This window comes from Crotalus tigris, unplaced genomic scaffold (genome assembly GCF_016545835.1).
Source record: "Crotalus tigris isolate CLP2741 ecotype Arizona unplaced genomic scaffold, ASM1654583v1 scf7180000017677.1119895, whole genome shotgun sequence".
NCBI classification, from domain to species: domain Eukaryota; kingdom Metazoa; phylum Chordata; class Lepidosauria; order Squamata; family Viperidae; genus Crotalus; species Crotalus tigris.
Genome location: NW_024096560.1, coordinates 176,655 through 191,011, shown reverse-complemented (window position 1 = coordinate 191,011; position 14,357 = coordinate 176,655). Strand labels below are relative to the sequence as shown.

Sequence of the window (14,357 nt, the reverse complement as noted above, 5' to 3'; positions counted from 1 at the left end):
GCTATAAATTATATTACCTATTTAATTGTATTAATAACACATCATTAACACAGATATAAATACAGTTGCAGAACTATGACTTGAAAGTAAGTTAGTCTTGCCCCACTAGATGGCAGCACCTAGCTGTCTTTGACTAATCTCATAATAGTAAGAGGGGACAGAGATCACAAACAGTACAGCCCAAAGCAATGAATGGTAAACCTCCACTTTTCTGTGTGCACATCTATTATATCACAACCTTCCATTACAAATTGCCCACCCATCTAACCTACTATAGCTCCAACCTTTTCACCTTTTTATACACTGTTTTATACACACCTTTTTTATGAAATTTTTCAAAAAATAAAAACCATCTTAGTTGGTAAATGGATTAAGAAATAATAAATGTATGTTACAAAAGCTGAAGAAATTATCACAGGCTTTTGTTTAATTACTAAATTTGAAGCACTTTTGAAATAGAGTGCTTTTCAAGTTAAATTCTGACTAGGTCTGTTAAAATGAGTTTGATTGTAAATGGTAATATTATTATTTTTTTAATATACATTTTATTGGTTTTTTTAATTTTAACATCAAAATGTTCAAGAAAACACCGTGGTGAAAGGGTATGGCTTGTTTTGTTATAATTGATATATAACTCAAATTAATACCTTAAAAAAATCCCCCCTCTATTTCCTCACATAATATAGCAAATTTAGTTTAATCTATTTCTTCTTAAAATTCAATCAATCCACAGAATCATCCCTACTATTCCATCTACATAAATCACTCCTGCTTTTAAGCTCCACTAATTTCAATTAAAATATTCCAATTGATCTTAAACAAACATATTAATAAAATTTTGGGTATCCCTTCTAAATACATAATATTCCAAGAATAACATTCTAATATTTTCACATATATTCCATCTCTTAATTTGATATATCATTAATACCCTTTCTTCTCTTATCGTAGACCTCTCTAATTCTTCTGCTATTACAAAATAGTTTTCTATATAAACAAAGTAAAAAAAAAATCATTTCGACCTATTAAGTAAAATTTAACTCTCAACCAAATTAGATATCGTATCTAAGACAGACATATTATAAATGGTAATATTATTATTGATGTTAATATTTATACTGTTTTGTTTTTCTGCATGAAAATATTACCATTGCATAAGTCGGATCAGCAAATGTTTCTACATTAGCTCTAATTCTGCTTCCAGAAGAGTTGCTGATAAATTTTTCACACATTTAAGGAGTTACATACTTCCAAAATTCCTTTATCAATACTGTACCATTGCACTAACAAGAGTTAAATAGCCAATTTGTAGAAATATTTTGTGGCATCATTTATTCACCAGTGAAGGACACTTTATTTTGTTTTGTTTTATCTTCTTGCATATTTCTCCTAATACTGATGGGTGATCTTGAGCCAGTTACTCCTTCTGATCTTATAGGAGTGTTGTGGTAAAAATAAGAAGAGAAAGGAGTACTATGTATGTTTGCTGCCTACAGTTATTTATAAAAATAATAGAGGCAGGAAAAAAATAAAACATGAAATTTGTACTGTTTTGCATTTTTTGTGAGTAGATTTTCCTGCATAATTTCTACAATTAGCCATATATTCTAGGAAACGTGACTAAAAAAGTATAATATTTGGAAAGGTGAATAATAAAGTAATTGTATTTTGGTTCTTATATTGGTACAAAGATCATATTTATGTACAAACCAAATTACTGCCACATCACATCACGGCTGTAGATAACTCTATGAAACATAAGCATGCTATGCTTGTCTTTCACTCATGGGCATAGCCCTATTTCACCAACATGGACAATGAAAGATCTGTGCATGTTCCCCATATTCTCACTTATCTACAAGAAATCCGTATTCATGGACTTACTTTGGAGTTAAAAGGGGCATCAGAGACATAAAAAATTAAGAAAAAGACTGAAAGAAATATGTAAATTTCCCTTTTTTATTTCCTGATCTATTCATTATATAATAAGAAAAATGAACATATAGTAGCACATATATTTTTTAAAAATAAAATCCATTGAAAAATGCCTGATGCAACTTTCAGCCAAAACAAATAACACACCAAAAAAAAATATATTTTAAAAGAACATTTCTACCCTTAGATAGCCTAATGCCAACTGCATAATTTTCAAATGTTTCTTTAAATTCTTGCTTATCTATATTGGGATTTAAGCTCTAGCTCAATACTCTTTTGAACTCTTTGGATATGTCAATGAGAGATAAACAATTCCTAAGATGGGAGGGATTGATGCACTGGTAAATACATTCTTGAGAGAAGGAGCTACCTCACCAGTCTCAAAAGGGGCAGTGTTCCTCCCAACCCTAAGAAATCTTTGCTTGAGTCAACAAAATTTGATGATTTTTGTCCTACTTTGATCTTAGAAGGTAATCAGTTTTCAGTTCCAAAGAGTCCTAAAGGAAGCAGATTATCCAGAACCTTTCCAAGTCTGATTTCAGACTGGGATATAGCACTAGGAAAATACTGGTTATGCCTGCACACAGGCCTTTCCTGATAATTTAATAGCCTTTAATGTTAGAGAGTGTTATGGTGGTTCTACTTCTTCCTAATGCTTTTTACCCATATTGTATCCTGGATTTGATCTGGTGATTTTAATGGTCTTTATTGTAAAGTTGTCTATTCACACAATAAATGGCATAATCGCATTTAGTTTGATAGTGCTTTCATGATTATTTAGCCTTCAACTTCAGTTGACTAAACAGTATTGACTCACAATAAGACAATATTTTTCTACAGTGATGTAGTTTGGAACTGGACTTCCTATACTTTCAAGTTGCCATCTATTATCAGCTTATATCTGATTAGATAAGTAGCTTTCCCTCTGTTAATACGATCAGCTATCAACAGAGGATTGGATTATTTTGCTTGGCACTGTTATGGCATAGTGTGAGCAATCTAATGTTGAAGCTGGAGAAGCAGCTACTATATAATGGATGCTATTCTCCCTACTGAGCAGCTATTCACTCCTCCTTTCTATCATTTCAAAACTAAAATGTTTTAATTGTTAATGACTACATGGCTACGCAAAGGAATTCCTAATTAAAGTTAGGAATTCCTAACTAAATCCTTCCTTTCAGGCATGTCTGAAGAGTTATTAAGATTGGTTGAAACATTCTTCTCTTATAATTCTCCTGCTATGGCCAAGTGAGTCCCTTAACAGAAAGGCTTAGAAGGTCTTCAATTAGATAGGCTGACTAGCCAGATTGATAACAAAAAAGCGTAAACCTTTTCAGAGATCCAATAAACAATGTCTCTTTGCTTCATAATCCATAACAATATTCTCAGATATTTGGGAATAACTTCTATGAAATTTATTCAACTTCTATTTAATGCTATATGCATCCAGTTACTCTCCCGCTATTTATTTGTGTGTTTTTTACTATATTACAGATTCATAATATTTTCCTAATAATAGTTCATGCTCAATATATTATGTAGAAAAATGATTTAAAAATTATAAAACACAAACTATTTTGGTATTTAGAAGATCAGTGAAAATAGTTTTATTTCACTAAGCTTTCAAACTTAAGTTAAATGTTATTGGCATTTAATCAACACTTGTCTGTGGCAGGAGGCAAAGGATGGTTAGGGATGTACTTACCTTTGGTACATGAGGGTTAAATTCTACTGCTCTATGTATTGCTTCTACAGCATTAATTTCGGCTGTGCTAAGTCCCCTTCTAGAAGCAGTTTCTGGAGAAAACCTATAGCAACATTCCAAAGTTTGTTATATAACAAAATATGATAGGAGCAAAAGTTCAAATTAGTAATATAAATATCATTATACCAGAAAATTGTAATCCAATAAAGAATTAAGCACTGTTTCTACTTGTCAGATAAAAATGTATCAGTATCTCAGATACACGAAATTTTCCTTGCCTCACAAATTCCACAAATATTAATAAAGATTGTTTAGCTTAATATGTTATAAGAAACCAACCATTGTTGTGTATTAAGTATGGTTAGTGTGTTGTAATTCTACCTATTTATGGCTATCCAATAGGTTATTGAATAAATACCCATTGAATATCCATAAATAGATGGAATTGCAAAACACTAAATAACCCAATATACAGCTGAACTAGCCAGGAAAGCTAAATCAAACTTAATTTCTAATTTCTCTATGTAGTCCCAACCATCTACCTATATCCACAGAAAGCAAAATGGCACACAAAATTTTAGGTGTAGCCTCCAAAGTTCTCCAAAATTTTCTTCTGAATTTTAATTTTAAATATATGGAGAGTATTCATATCCACTATTTAAGTCATTTTATTTACATTTACATTTAAGCAAATCAATTTTATGTTAACCAAGTTTTATCCCCTTTTGAACGTTGTTCGCAGCATTTCACTCAAAGAATATATGTTATCCTTGACTTGAATAAGATGGTATACCTCTGTCAAAGGCCACTGCTAACTCACAATAAGAAATTAGACAACCAAATATTTGTAATTAGCTTTGTCACTTCCCATAATAAAATTTTTAAGTGGTTGTTTAGAACTGAATATTATGGGTATCTATTATATATGGCCACAACTGAATTCATCTGCCTATATTGCATATATTCCAATAGGAGTAAGTTAGTAGGAAAGTAAGGTGTAATGACAAACATTGGCTACATTTTCCTCTTTTTTTAAATGTAGCCAATCTTTTGTCATTAGATCTTACTTTCCTACCAAATTACTCCTATTGGAATATATGCAATATATAGGCAGATGAATTCAGTTGTGGCCATATATAGTTGATACCCATAATATTCAGTTCTAAACAACCACTTAAAACAACCATTTGAAACAATCACTTGTCCTCTTTTTTAAAAAAAAGTGGACAAAAGAAATTTGATTTATGTTATCCTTTATATCAGCTTGGAAACAAAACTGCCATGATTTTTCATTGAATGTAACAATGAAAACATGTTATAACTGCTTTATTTTATATCAATATGCCTATCAAATATTTCACTTACCTATCTGAAACTGCTCTTGCTTTTAAGAGTGCTGCTGTGTAACATATTGCTGCTGATTTTGGAAGACTGATATCTATGGAACAATAAATTGTTGTCTTTAGATCCTAAAGTAAGTAACATTTCAGAATCATTCCTTCCCCAAACAGCAATTTATACAGGAAATTATCTATATATTAGATATATGAGATTAAAATCTGAAAGACAAAAATCAATCATATACTTCTTTCTAAAACCCTAGTAAGACCACACCTGGAATACTGCAACCAATTTTGGTCACCATTTTACAAAAAAGATGTTGAGAGTTTGAAAAAATTCAGAGAACAGCAACTAAGATGATCAAAGGCCTGGAGACTAAAACATACGAAGAATGGCTGTGGGACTTGGGTTTGGCTACTCTAAAGAAAAGAAGAAATAGGGGAGACATGATAGCAGTATTCCAGTATTTGAGGGGTTGCTACAAAGAAGAGGGGGTCAGATTATTCTCCAAAGCACCAGAAGGCAGGACAAGAAACAATGGCTGGAAACTGATCAAAGAAAGAAGCAACCTGGAATTAAGGAGAAACTTCCTGACAGTGAGGACAGTTAACCAGTGGAATAGCTTGCCCCCAGAAATCGTGGGCACTCCATCACTGGAGATTTTTAAAAAGAGGCTAGACAGTCACTTTTCTGAGATGGTATAGATTTTCCTGCTTGAGCAAAGGGCTGGACTAGAAGACTCCAAAGTCCCTTCCAGCTCTATTCTATTCTAATTCTATTGTAATATTTCTACATTTAGTATATTCATCCAAGGTACTATTGCAATGAACATATTAGATTTGTGCTGGATTGATTGCTTTTACAAATTTATATAGCCACATATCTCACAATGAAACTCTGAGTGATGAATAGAATAGAATATAAAACACAATATACAACACAATCATTTAAAAAATTAAGTTGAGGCCACTATAAAAAGCACCTTATCAACATGTCCCTCTAAAGGCACCAGGCTCCATTAATTCCACTGGCATCCCTACAATAGTGCCTAGTGTCAGAACCCATATCTGTCTGATTTCATACTTCCCTTGCTTCTTCCTCTGATCCAAATTCCATTCTCTTCTCTCCCTGGGTTCTGCCATAGTCCTAGAGAGGGGGGGGGGAATGATCGAGGGTTTATTGCCTTAGCTTCCTCTATTGCTAAAATGTAACACTTCACTTTCCTACACTATTTCTCTCTGTAAACTCCCCTCTTTAAACTGTCAACTAGAAAAGGGGGAGGTAGAAAAGAATACAGCATCCGGCAACCGGCTTAACTCTTAGCTCTCTAGAGAAGGTGACCGTTGCAGTTCCAACCAGAACCGGCCTGGTGTTATCTTTCCTTTCCCACGATGGACTTAACACCTGGAAATTGGCCGATTTGAACTGTCCAGACTCCAGATGAACTATGGGGTGGTGTTTGCTTTGGGACACTTTAAATCACCAATCAGAGCAGGAAACCTTCAGATCCTGTCTAGTATGGCTGCTATCAGCCTCTCCTAATAAAAATTCCTTTTGGAAGAGCTTGCTTCCATGAATTCTGCTTTCTTGGGATGAGGTACTGAAGCGGGTGCTGACACCTAGGGTAAATCAAGTCTTCATGGCTTTCCAAAAGCCCCTCAGGATTGGGGCCTTCCAAATCTATAGGACAAAGCTACTCCATAAGGCAGGTACTATAATCAAGAAACCTGGTTTCCAAGAACCCATCAGGTGATACCACTTTACCAAGGGAACCCAAAATATGCCCCACTCTATTGGATTTAGTGCAGAGGTTTTCAAACTTGGCCCTTTTATGACTTGTGGACTTCAACTCCCAGAATTCCTCAGCCAGGCACATACTGAGGAATTCTGGGAGTTGGAGTCCACAAGTGATAAAAGGGTCAAGTCTGAAGACCCTTTAGTGTAAGAGAGAGAAATCTTTTGCATTGCAATCATGCAAATGACCTTACCCCATGTACTCTGAATTAAATTCAGAAGCATACTGGGACCCAGCACAGATAATCTGGCAGTAGTGTTTTCATGGGCCCTCCAATGTGCTGCATCATTCTGGACCAACTAAAGGTTCTGAATGCTTTTTAAGGGTAACCCCATGTAGCGGGGACTGCAATAGCCCAACTGCCAGGTGATTAGGGTATGAGTGACCATGATCAGTGCCTCCCAATCTAGGAATGAGTGCAAGTGGAGCATAGCATACATTTGTGCAAAGGCCTACCTGGTCACAGCTTCCACCTGCTAAAGACACTAGTTCAGAAAGATTCCAGATCAAGCACCATATCTGAGTAAGTGTTATCCCATCCAAAACTAACAACGGAAGATCATTAGATTCATGGCGGAAGCAAGGCTTAAAACCCACAGCTATTCAGTTTTGAACTAAAGAGATTCAAGTCCCAACTTGATCACAGAGTTCACTAAGTAACCCTGAGCAGTCATTTTTTCTGTTTAACCTAGCTCACCAGTTCGTGGTGTAGAAATAAAAATTACAGGTAGTCGAGTTATAAGTGTAATGGAGCCTGCAATTCCATTCATAACTTGAAAATTTGTAGAATGAATCTCATATCTCGAATGAGATTATTTCCTTGCTCGTTAAAACGCAGTTGACAAGTGCATATGAGGTATATCAGGGTGGGGAAGGACATGGGGGGGCCTAGTGATGGAACAAGCCCCGAAGGCCTCCTCGACCCACTGAGATACCTCATGCTTTCCCCTCCCTGCTTGCTGCGCTGGACTCACTTGCCTTGAAAAGATCCATTGCTCTCTGCCGTGGTTCCGCTTTTGAGGGACAGGAGAGTCAATGGAAGCCCCTGGGTGCCGTAATATCACACGAGGTCAGGCACCAATCCTCTTTCACAGAGAATGGGTGCCTGAAGTCTCGCGCTGTTTGCAGTGCCTACCTCCTGCTGCTCAACTCCCGAGCAACATGGCTGCCGCCCCCAGAACAGAAATGGGGGGGACCTTCTGCATGCCTCTGGAGGTTGGATCCAGCCCTCGGAGGGGTCTTCCTAGCTGCATGCAGAAGCCCCCCCAACCTCCATTCTGCGCTGCTTGGAGGCCTCCGAGGTTCTGGGGACAATGGGATCACTTTCTCCCCCAGAGTGGCGAGCTCCACCGGGCTGGATGCAGGTGCGAGGGAGGGGCCTGGCCTTCTCCCTCAGTTGAAGGCTTCAGGCCTGCCATGAGGCAGAAAGAGTTGGGGGCAGGAGCAGGAGACAGGTACCTTTCACATAGAGAATGAAAGTTTCTGAGATCCGTGATTTGGTGCAACTTCCAACACTCACAAACTCCAGAAACTTCCATTCTCGGCACGACAAACATTTCCAAGCCGAATCTCCTCTCCCTCAAAGGGAAAGAAACCGCAGCAGAGAGGCTTTTTGCAAGGTGAGTCCAGTGCGGCAGGAAGGGAGGGAGAAGCAGTTGTGAGGAGTGTGTGGGGGGGGGAATAGGGCAAAAGTTGCAGCATCACTGAAGTCGCTCGTAATATTGCAGCCCTTGTGCTGCAATATTCGTAATTTGGAGACTTGCTCGTAAACAATAGGGAGGCGTTCATCACATAACTTCAAACAAACATTACGTGAACGCTCTTAACTCGGGGATTACCTGTATAAACAATCTTGAGCATCCAAGAGAAAAGTCAGGACATAAATGCAGTAGCAATAAATGTAGTAATAATTACTAATGGGTTTCTACAACAAAAATTCAGAGATCCAAAGCAGTAGACCAGTGGTGGCGAACCTATGGCACATGTGCCAGAGGCGGCACTCGGAGCTGTCTCTGTGGGCACACACCGTCACCCCAGGCCTGCCTCCTCCCGCAGCCCCATCCTCACCAGCAGCCCCCTGGAGGAGAGTCGGCCCTGGGCACAGCCCGCATGAAGCAGTGCAGCCAAGGACATAGCTGGCAGCAGGGACAAGATTCCGCCCTTATGTCCCATAGCATGTAGATGATGCTGCAGGATGTGGACGGAAGCGTGGCTGCCATGGCGCTGCAGGGCTGCCTGAGTGATCTGCTGTGATGGGCCATGGAGGCGGTGTGTGGCCCTGCGGTTGGGCGGGGCAGGGGGTGGGTGGGGACAGAGCAGGCAGGGCGGGAGGCGGAGCGGGGGGCGGTTTTTGGGCACTTGGTGTCTAAAAGGTTCGCCATCACTGCAGTAGACCTAAGGAACTTTTGTTATGTTAAGTGATCTACCTAAGAAGTAAGGACTTTACAATAGTAGGCCATATATAGTTTTAAAATAATGTTGTTATTATTTGAATTATAGGTACAACAATGAAGTGCATGATCTATATTTTACTCTTTTGAACCAGTTGCAAGTTACTATTTTGTTTCACAACTTCACATTATCTATAACTTTTATTTTTCTGGATTATTAAAGATCTACACAGCCAGTGGTTTTGCTTCATAAATATGTGTTCCCAACATTCATTTACGTACAACAACTTTCTTTACTTGAAACAATCACCATCACCTAATCTCCTACACAATCTTTTTACCCCTCCCATTTCCACTGTTTATTGCCAATGCAGAAACATAAACTCCATAATTATTATACATTCTTACCATCATACTTTGCTAGAACTGCCTGGACATCAGCATAAGCCTGTAACTCCAGAAGTGTTTCTAGGAGGTTTTCATGGATATTCAATACACTTAGGACAGGAAATTCTTTCATTAACTATAAACAAGGGGGAGGAAAATATTTTTATGTACAATTATAGTTTTGGTAAAAATGAGTGTAGAGTGCGGAAATCTAGACAATATAAATTTGCAAGGTTTTTATTTAGTGCTAGAAGCTGAGAGACAGAAAAGGGTAAGCAAAAGTTCTTTCTAACATGCAGCTATACCACATACAAGCCCAATCAGTACAAGACAAAAAAAAGCTGTGATTTCATTTAACCCAGCACTAAGTCACAAAAACCCAACTCAGCTCTTAAAACAAGCAAAGTCATCTAATTAGAAAAGTCCTAGAGTGAATAGAGTGAAGATGACCTGAAATGAATCCAGATAACCTTTAATATCCAAATAAATCAAAAGTAGAGGCCACCATAATCCATAATAACTTTTTAAAAATATTTATATGCAATAATGGTGCACAACATACTGTGAATTCAAAAGTTCATTTTCAAGTTATGAAGACTGTAAGCTGACAACAGTCATTTTGACTGTGGCAGATAGAAGTATAATAATTTCAAAAATTGTTATTTCAAATTAATTACATCTCTTTCATATTCAGAACTGATTAATTTATAATAATGATGATGATGATGATGATGATGGAAGGGACCTTGGAGGTCATCAAATCCAACCCCCTGCTCAGGAAGGTAACCCTATACCATTTTGGACAAATGGCTATCCAGTTTCTTCTTAAAAACTTCCAGTGTTGGAGCATTTAATGCTTCTGGCGGCAGGTTGTTCCACTGGTTAATTGTTCTAACTGTCAGGAAGTTTCTCCTTAGTTCTAGATTGCTTCTCTCTTTGGTTAGTTTCCATCCGTTGCTTCTTGTCCTGCCTTCAGGCGCTTTGGAAAATAGCTTGACTCCCTCTTCTTTGTGGCAGCCCCTGAGATATTGGAATACTGCTATCATGTCCCCCCTCGTCCTTCTCTTCGTTAAACTAGACATACCCAATTCCAGCAACCGTTCCTTATATGTTTTAGCCTCCAGTCCCCTAATTATCTTTGTTGCTCTTCTCTGCACTGTTTCTAGAGTCTCAACATCTTTTTTACATTGTGGTGACCAAAACTGGATGCAGTATTCCAAGTGTGGCCTTACCAAGGCATTGTAAAGTGGTATTAATACTTCACATGATCTTGATTCTATCCCTGTTAATGCAGCCTAGCACTGTGTTGGCTTTTTTTGGCAGCTGCAGCATACTGCTGGCTCATATTTAAATGATTGTCCACTAGGACTCCGAGATCCCTCTCACAGTTACTATTGAGCAAGGTACCCCCTATACTATATCTGTACATTTGGTTTTTCTTGCCTAAATGTAGAACCTTGCTTTTTTCACCATTGAATTTCATTTTGTTAGAGCCCAGTTCAAGTCTGTCCAGATCTTCCTGTATCTTAAGCCTGTCTTCTGGAGTGTTGGCTATTCCTGCCAGCTTGGTGTCATCTGCAAATTTGATGAGTTCCCCATCTATCCCCTTGTCCAAATCGTTGATGAAGATGTTGAAGAGCCCTGGGGCACCCCACTACACATTTCCCTCCATGTAGATGTGTTTCCGTTGAGGACCACACGCTGAGTACGGCCAACCAGCCAGCTACGGATCCATCTGGTGGTGATGCTGTCTAGCCCACATTTTTCTATCTTATCTAGTAGGTTGTGATCTACTTTGTCAAATGCCTTACTAAAGTCCAAGTAAATTATATCCACAGCATTCCTCTGGTCCACTAATTTTGTTACTTGGTCAAATAATGCAATAAGATTTGTCTGGCATGATCCGTTTTTGACAAACCCGTGTTGGCTTTTAGTAATGACTTTGTTTGCCTATAGGTGTTCGCTGATTCGTTGTTTGATTATCTTTTCCAGAATCTTCCCAGGTATTGAGGTCAGGCTAATAGGTCTGTAATTTCCTGGATCCATTTTTTTCCCTTTTTTGAAGATGGGAACTAAATCAGCTCTTTTCCAGTCCTCTGGTAGTTCCCCAGTGCTCCAGGAACTTTGAAAAATATAGTTCAGCGGTTCTGAGATCACATCTGTCAGTTCCTTGAGAACCTTGCGGTGTAATCCATCTGGTCCTGGTGATTTGAACTCGTCTAGGCTGGAGAAGTGCTCACTTACCATTTTCTTGCCTATCTTAACTTGTATTTCTATTCTGTTTTTTATGGCACTATTTTTGATAGTTTCCCTTTGTGTAAAGACAGATGCAAAAAACAAGTTAAATAGTTCTGCTTTCTCCCTGTTGCTTGTCACCTTCTTAACACTTTCACCCACTAATGGACCAATCATTTCCTTCACCTTTTTCTTGTTTCTTACGTGCTAAAAGAAGCTTTTTTTGTTATTTTTGACTTTGGTTGCAAGCCTTAGTTCATTTTGAGCCTTAGCTTTCCTCACTTCGTCTTTGCAGGCTTGGGCTATTTGCTGATATTCTGACTTAGTTATGTGTCCCTCTTTCCACTTTCTATACTTGTCCTTTTCATCTTTCAATTTATCAGAGAGTTCTTTATGCAGCCATGCTGGTTTCTTTTGAGAGCTGTTATTTTTCCTCTTTGTTGATATTGTGCTAGACTGGGCTTTTATTATCTCACTTTTCAAAATTTCCCAAGCTTCTTGAGTTGTTTTCCCCTGGAGGATTCTCATCCATGGAATCCTTCCCAAACCCTCTCTAAGTTTATTGAAATTAGCTTTCTTGAAGTCCAAGACTCTAGTTTGACTGTGTTCTATTGTTTGTGCTTCCATAATATTGAATTCCAATATTGCATGATCACTTCCTCCCAAAGTTTCTATGGCTTCAACACCTTCTATCATTTCATCTCTGTTAAGTGAGAATTAGATCCAATATGGCTAATCCCCTAGTTCTCTTCCCTACTTTTTGGGAGACAAAGTTGTCTGCTAGGTTTGTCAGAATCTGTTTGATCTTCCACTTGATGCAGAGTTTGTCTCCCAGTTGATGTCAGGGTAGTTAAAGTCCCCCATTACTATTGTGATGTGCTTCCTACATACCTTAGTTAACTGATAGCAAAAAGTTCATCTATTTCCTGTGTTTGGTTGGGTGGCCTATAGTATACACCTATGGCAATGTCATTTTCCCCCTTTTATATTGACTCAAATTCATTCAAGACAGTTTTCATCATTGTTGTGCTCAATTTCTGAAGAGATGTAGTTATTTCTTATATAGAGAACAACTCCACCTCCTCTTTTATTTGGTCTGTTTCTTTTAAATAATTTAAATGCCTCTAGCTGTGTGTTCCATTTGTGGGTTTCATCCCACCATGTTTCCATAATGGCAACAATATCATATCTGCCCACATTAACCTGAATTTCTAGTTCACCCTGTTTGCTATTCATACTCTGTGCATTGGTGTATAGACATTTGAGTCCTTTATGACCGACCCTGTGTTTACTTTCTACATAACCTGTGTGGTGCCTAAGTTCCCCTATAATAGTAGTAGTAAAGTTGGAAGGGACCTTGGAGGTCATCTAGTCCAACCCCCTGCTCGGGCAGGAAACCCTACACCATTTCAGACAAATGGCTGTCCACTCTCTTCTTAACAACTTCCAGTGTTGGAGCATTTACTGCTTCTGGAGGCAAGCTGTTCCACTGATTAATTGTTCTCACTGTCAGGAAGTTTCTCCTTAGTTCTAGGTTGCTTCTCTCCTTGATTAGTTTCCACCCGTTGCTTCTTGTCCTGCCTTCAGGTGCTTTGGAAAATAGCTTAATTCCTCTTCTTTATGGCAGCCCCTGAGATATTGGAATACTGCTATCATGTCCCCCCTTGTCCTTCTCTTCGTTAAACTAGACATACCCAATTCTAGCAACCGTTCCTTATATGTTTTAGCCTCCAGTCCCCTAATCATCTTTGTTGCTCTTCTCTGTACTCTTTCTAGAGTCTCAACATCTTTTTTACATATTGTCTTACCACCTATTTGGTTAGTGCACTTTGTGTGGCACTCGCTATTAAGAGCTTAATTTTGCTTGACAGCAAGGTTGATGTTCTTGTCCACACACACATCTACGTTACATGCACTGATAGCCTTATAATTTTTAGATTGCCGGGGACAGGGATGTTCTGTATCAATTAGCTACCTGTCCCCGCTATTTAGTTTAAATATTCCTCCAGAAAATCTGTGAATTTGTAGCCGAGTAACTCAGTCCCTTTCTTTGATGGATGCAAACCATCTCTTTTGTACATTTTTTCATTGGACCAGCTGCTGACATCGTGACTAATATATCCAAAGCCTTCCCCTTTACTCCACTCCTTTAGCCACATATTGAATTGTGCTATACGCTGGCTTTTTCCTTTTTGGTCCTTATACACTGGTAAGACCTCTGAAAAAATAAGCCTACAGCCTATTCTGCTAAGTTCCTGCCCCAGGCGCTGGAAGTCATTCTGCACAGAGAGTACATCTTTTTGAGATAGATCGTTAGTGCCAAGATGTACAATAGTGTCCACATCACAGTCCTTGCTGGCATTCTTGATTATTTTACAAATACACTTCTTGTCCCTACTGGCAGTAGCACCTGGGAGACATCTGACCTGTTTCGAAAACTCTGTGTCCTTTCCTAAATTTAAATCCCTTACAATTGAATCAACATCCAGAAGGTGGCTTCTCTTTTTGAGTGCCTTTCTGTTCTTGCATGACTGATGTGTAATACCTGATTCACACTTCTCCCTGTCGA

The 14,357-nt window shown here is 38.3% G+C and overlaps 1 protein-coding gene across 4 annotated transcripts in view; it reads right to left on the bottom strand.

Annotated features, from left to right (window-relative positions):
• ST7L (suppression of tumorigenicity 7 like) overlaps window positions 1-14,357 on the bottom strand; it is a 56,560-nt gene that overhangs the window by 27,155 nt on the left and 15,048 nt on the right. For all 4 annotated transcript variants that reach the window (XR_005556053.1, XM_039337388.1, XM_039337387.1 and 1 more), the window contains 3 exons: window positions 9,575-9,689; window positions 5,006-5,078; window positions 3,641-3,743 (listed from right to left, as the gene is read on the bottom strand). Coding sequence is in view for 3 of the 4 variants with exons in the window: in XM_039337388.1 (XP_039193322.1) it covers window positions 3,641-3,743; window positions 5,006-5,078; window positions 9,575-9,689 (291 nt within the window). In the remaining variant the exon portion in view is untranslated. The remainder of the gene's footprint in view (window positions 1-3,640; window positions 3,744-5,005; window positions 5,079-9,574; window positions 9,690-14,357) is intronic.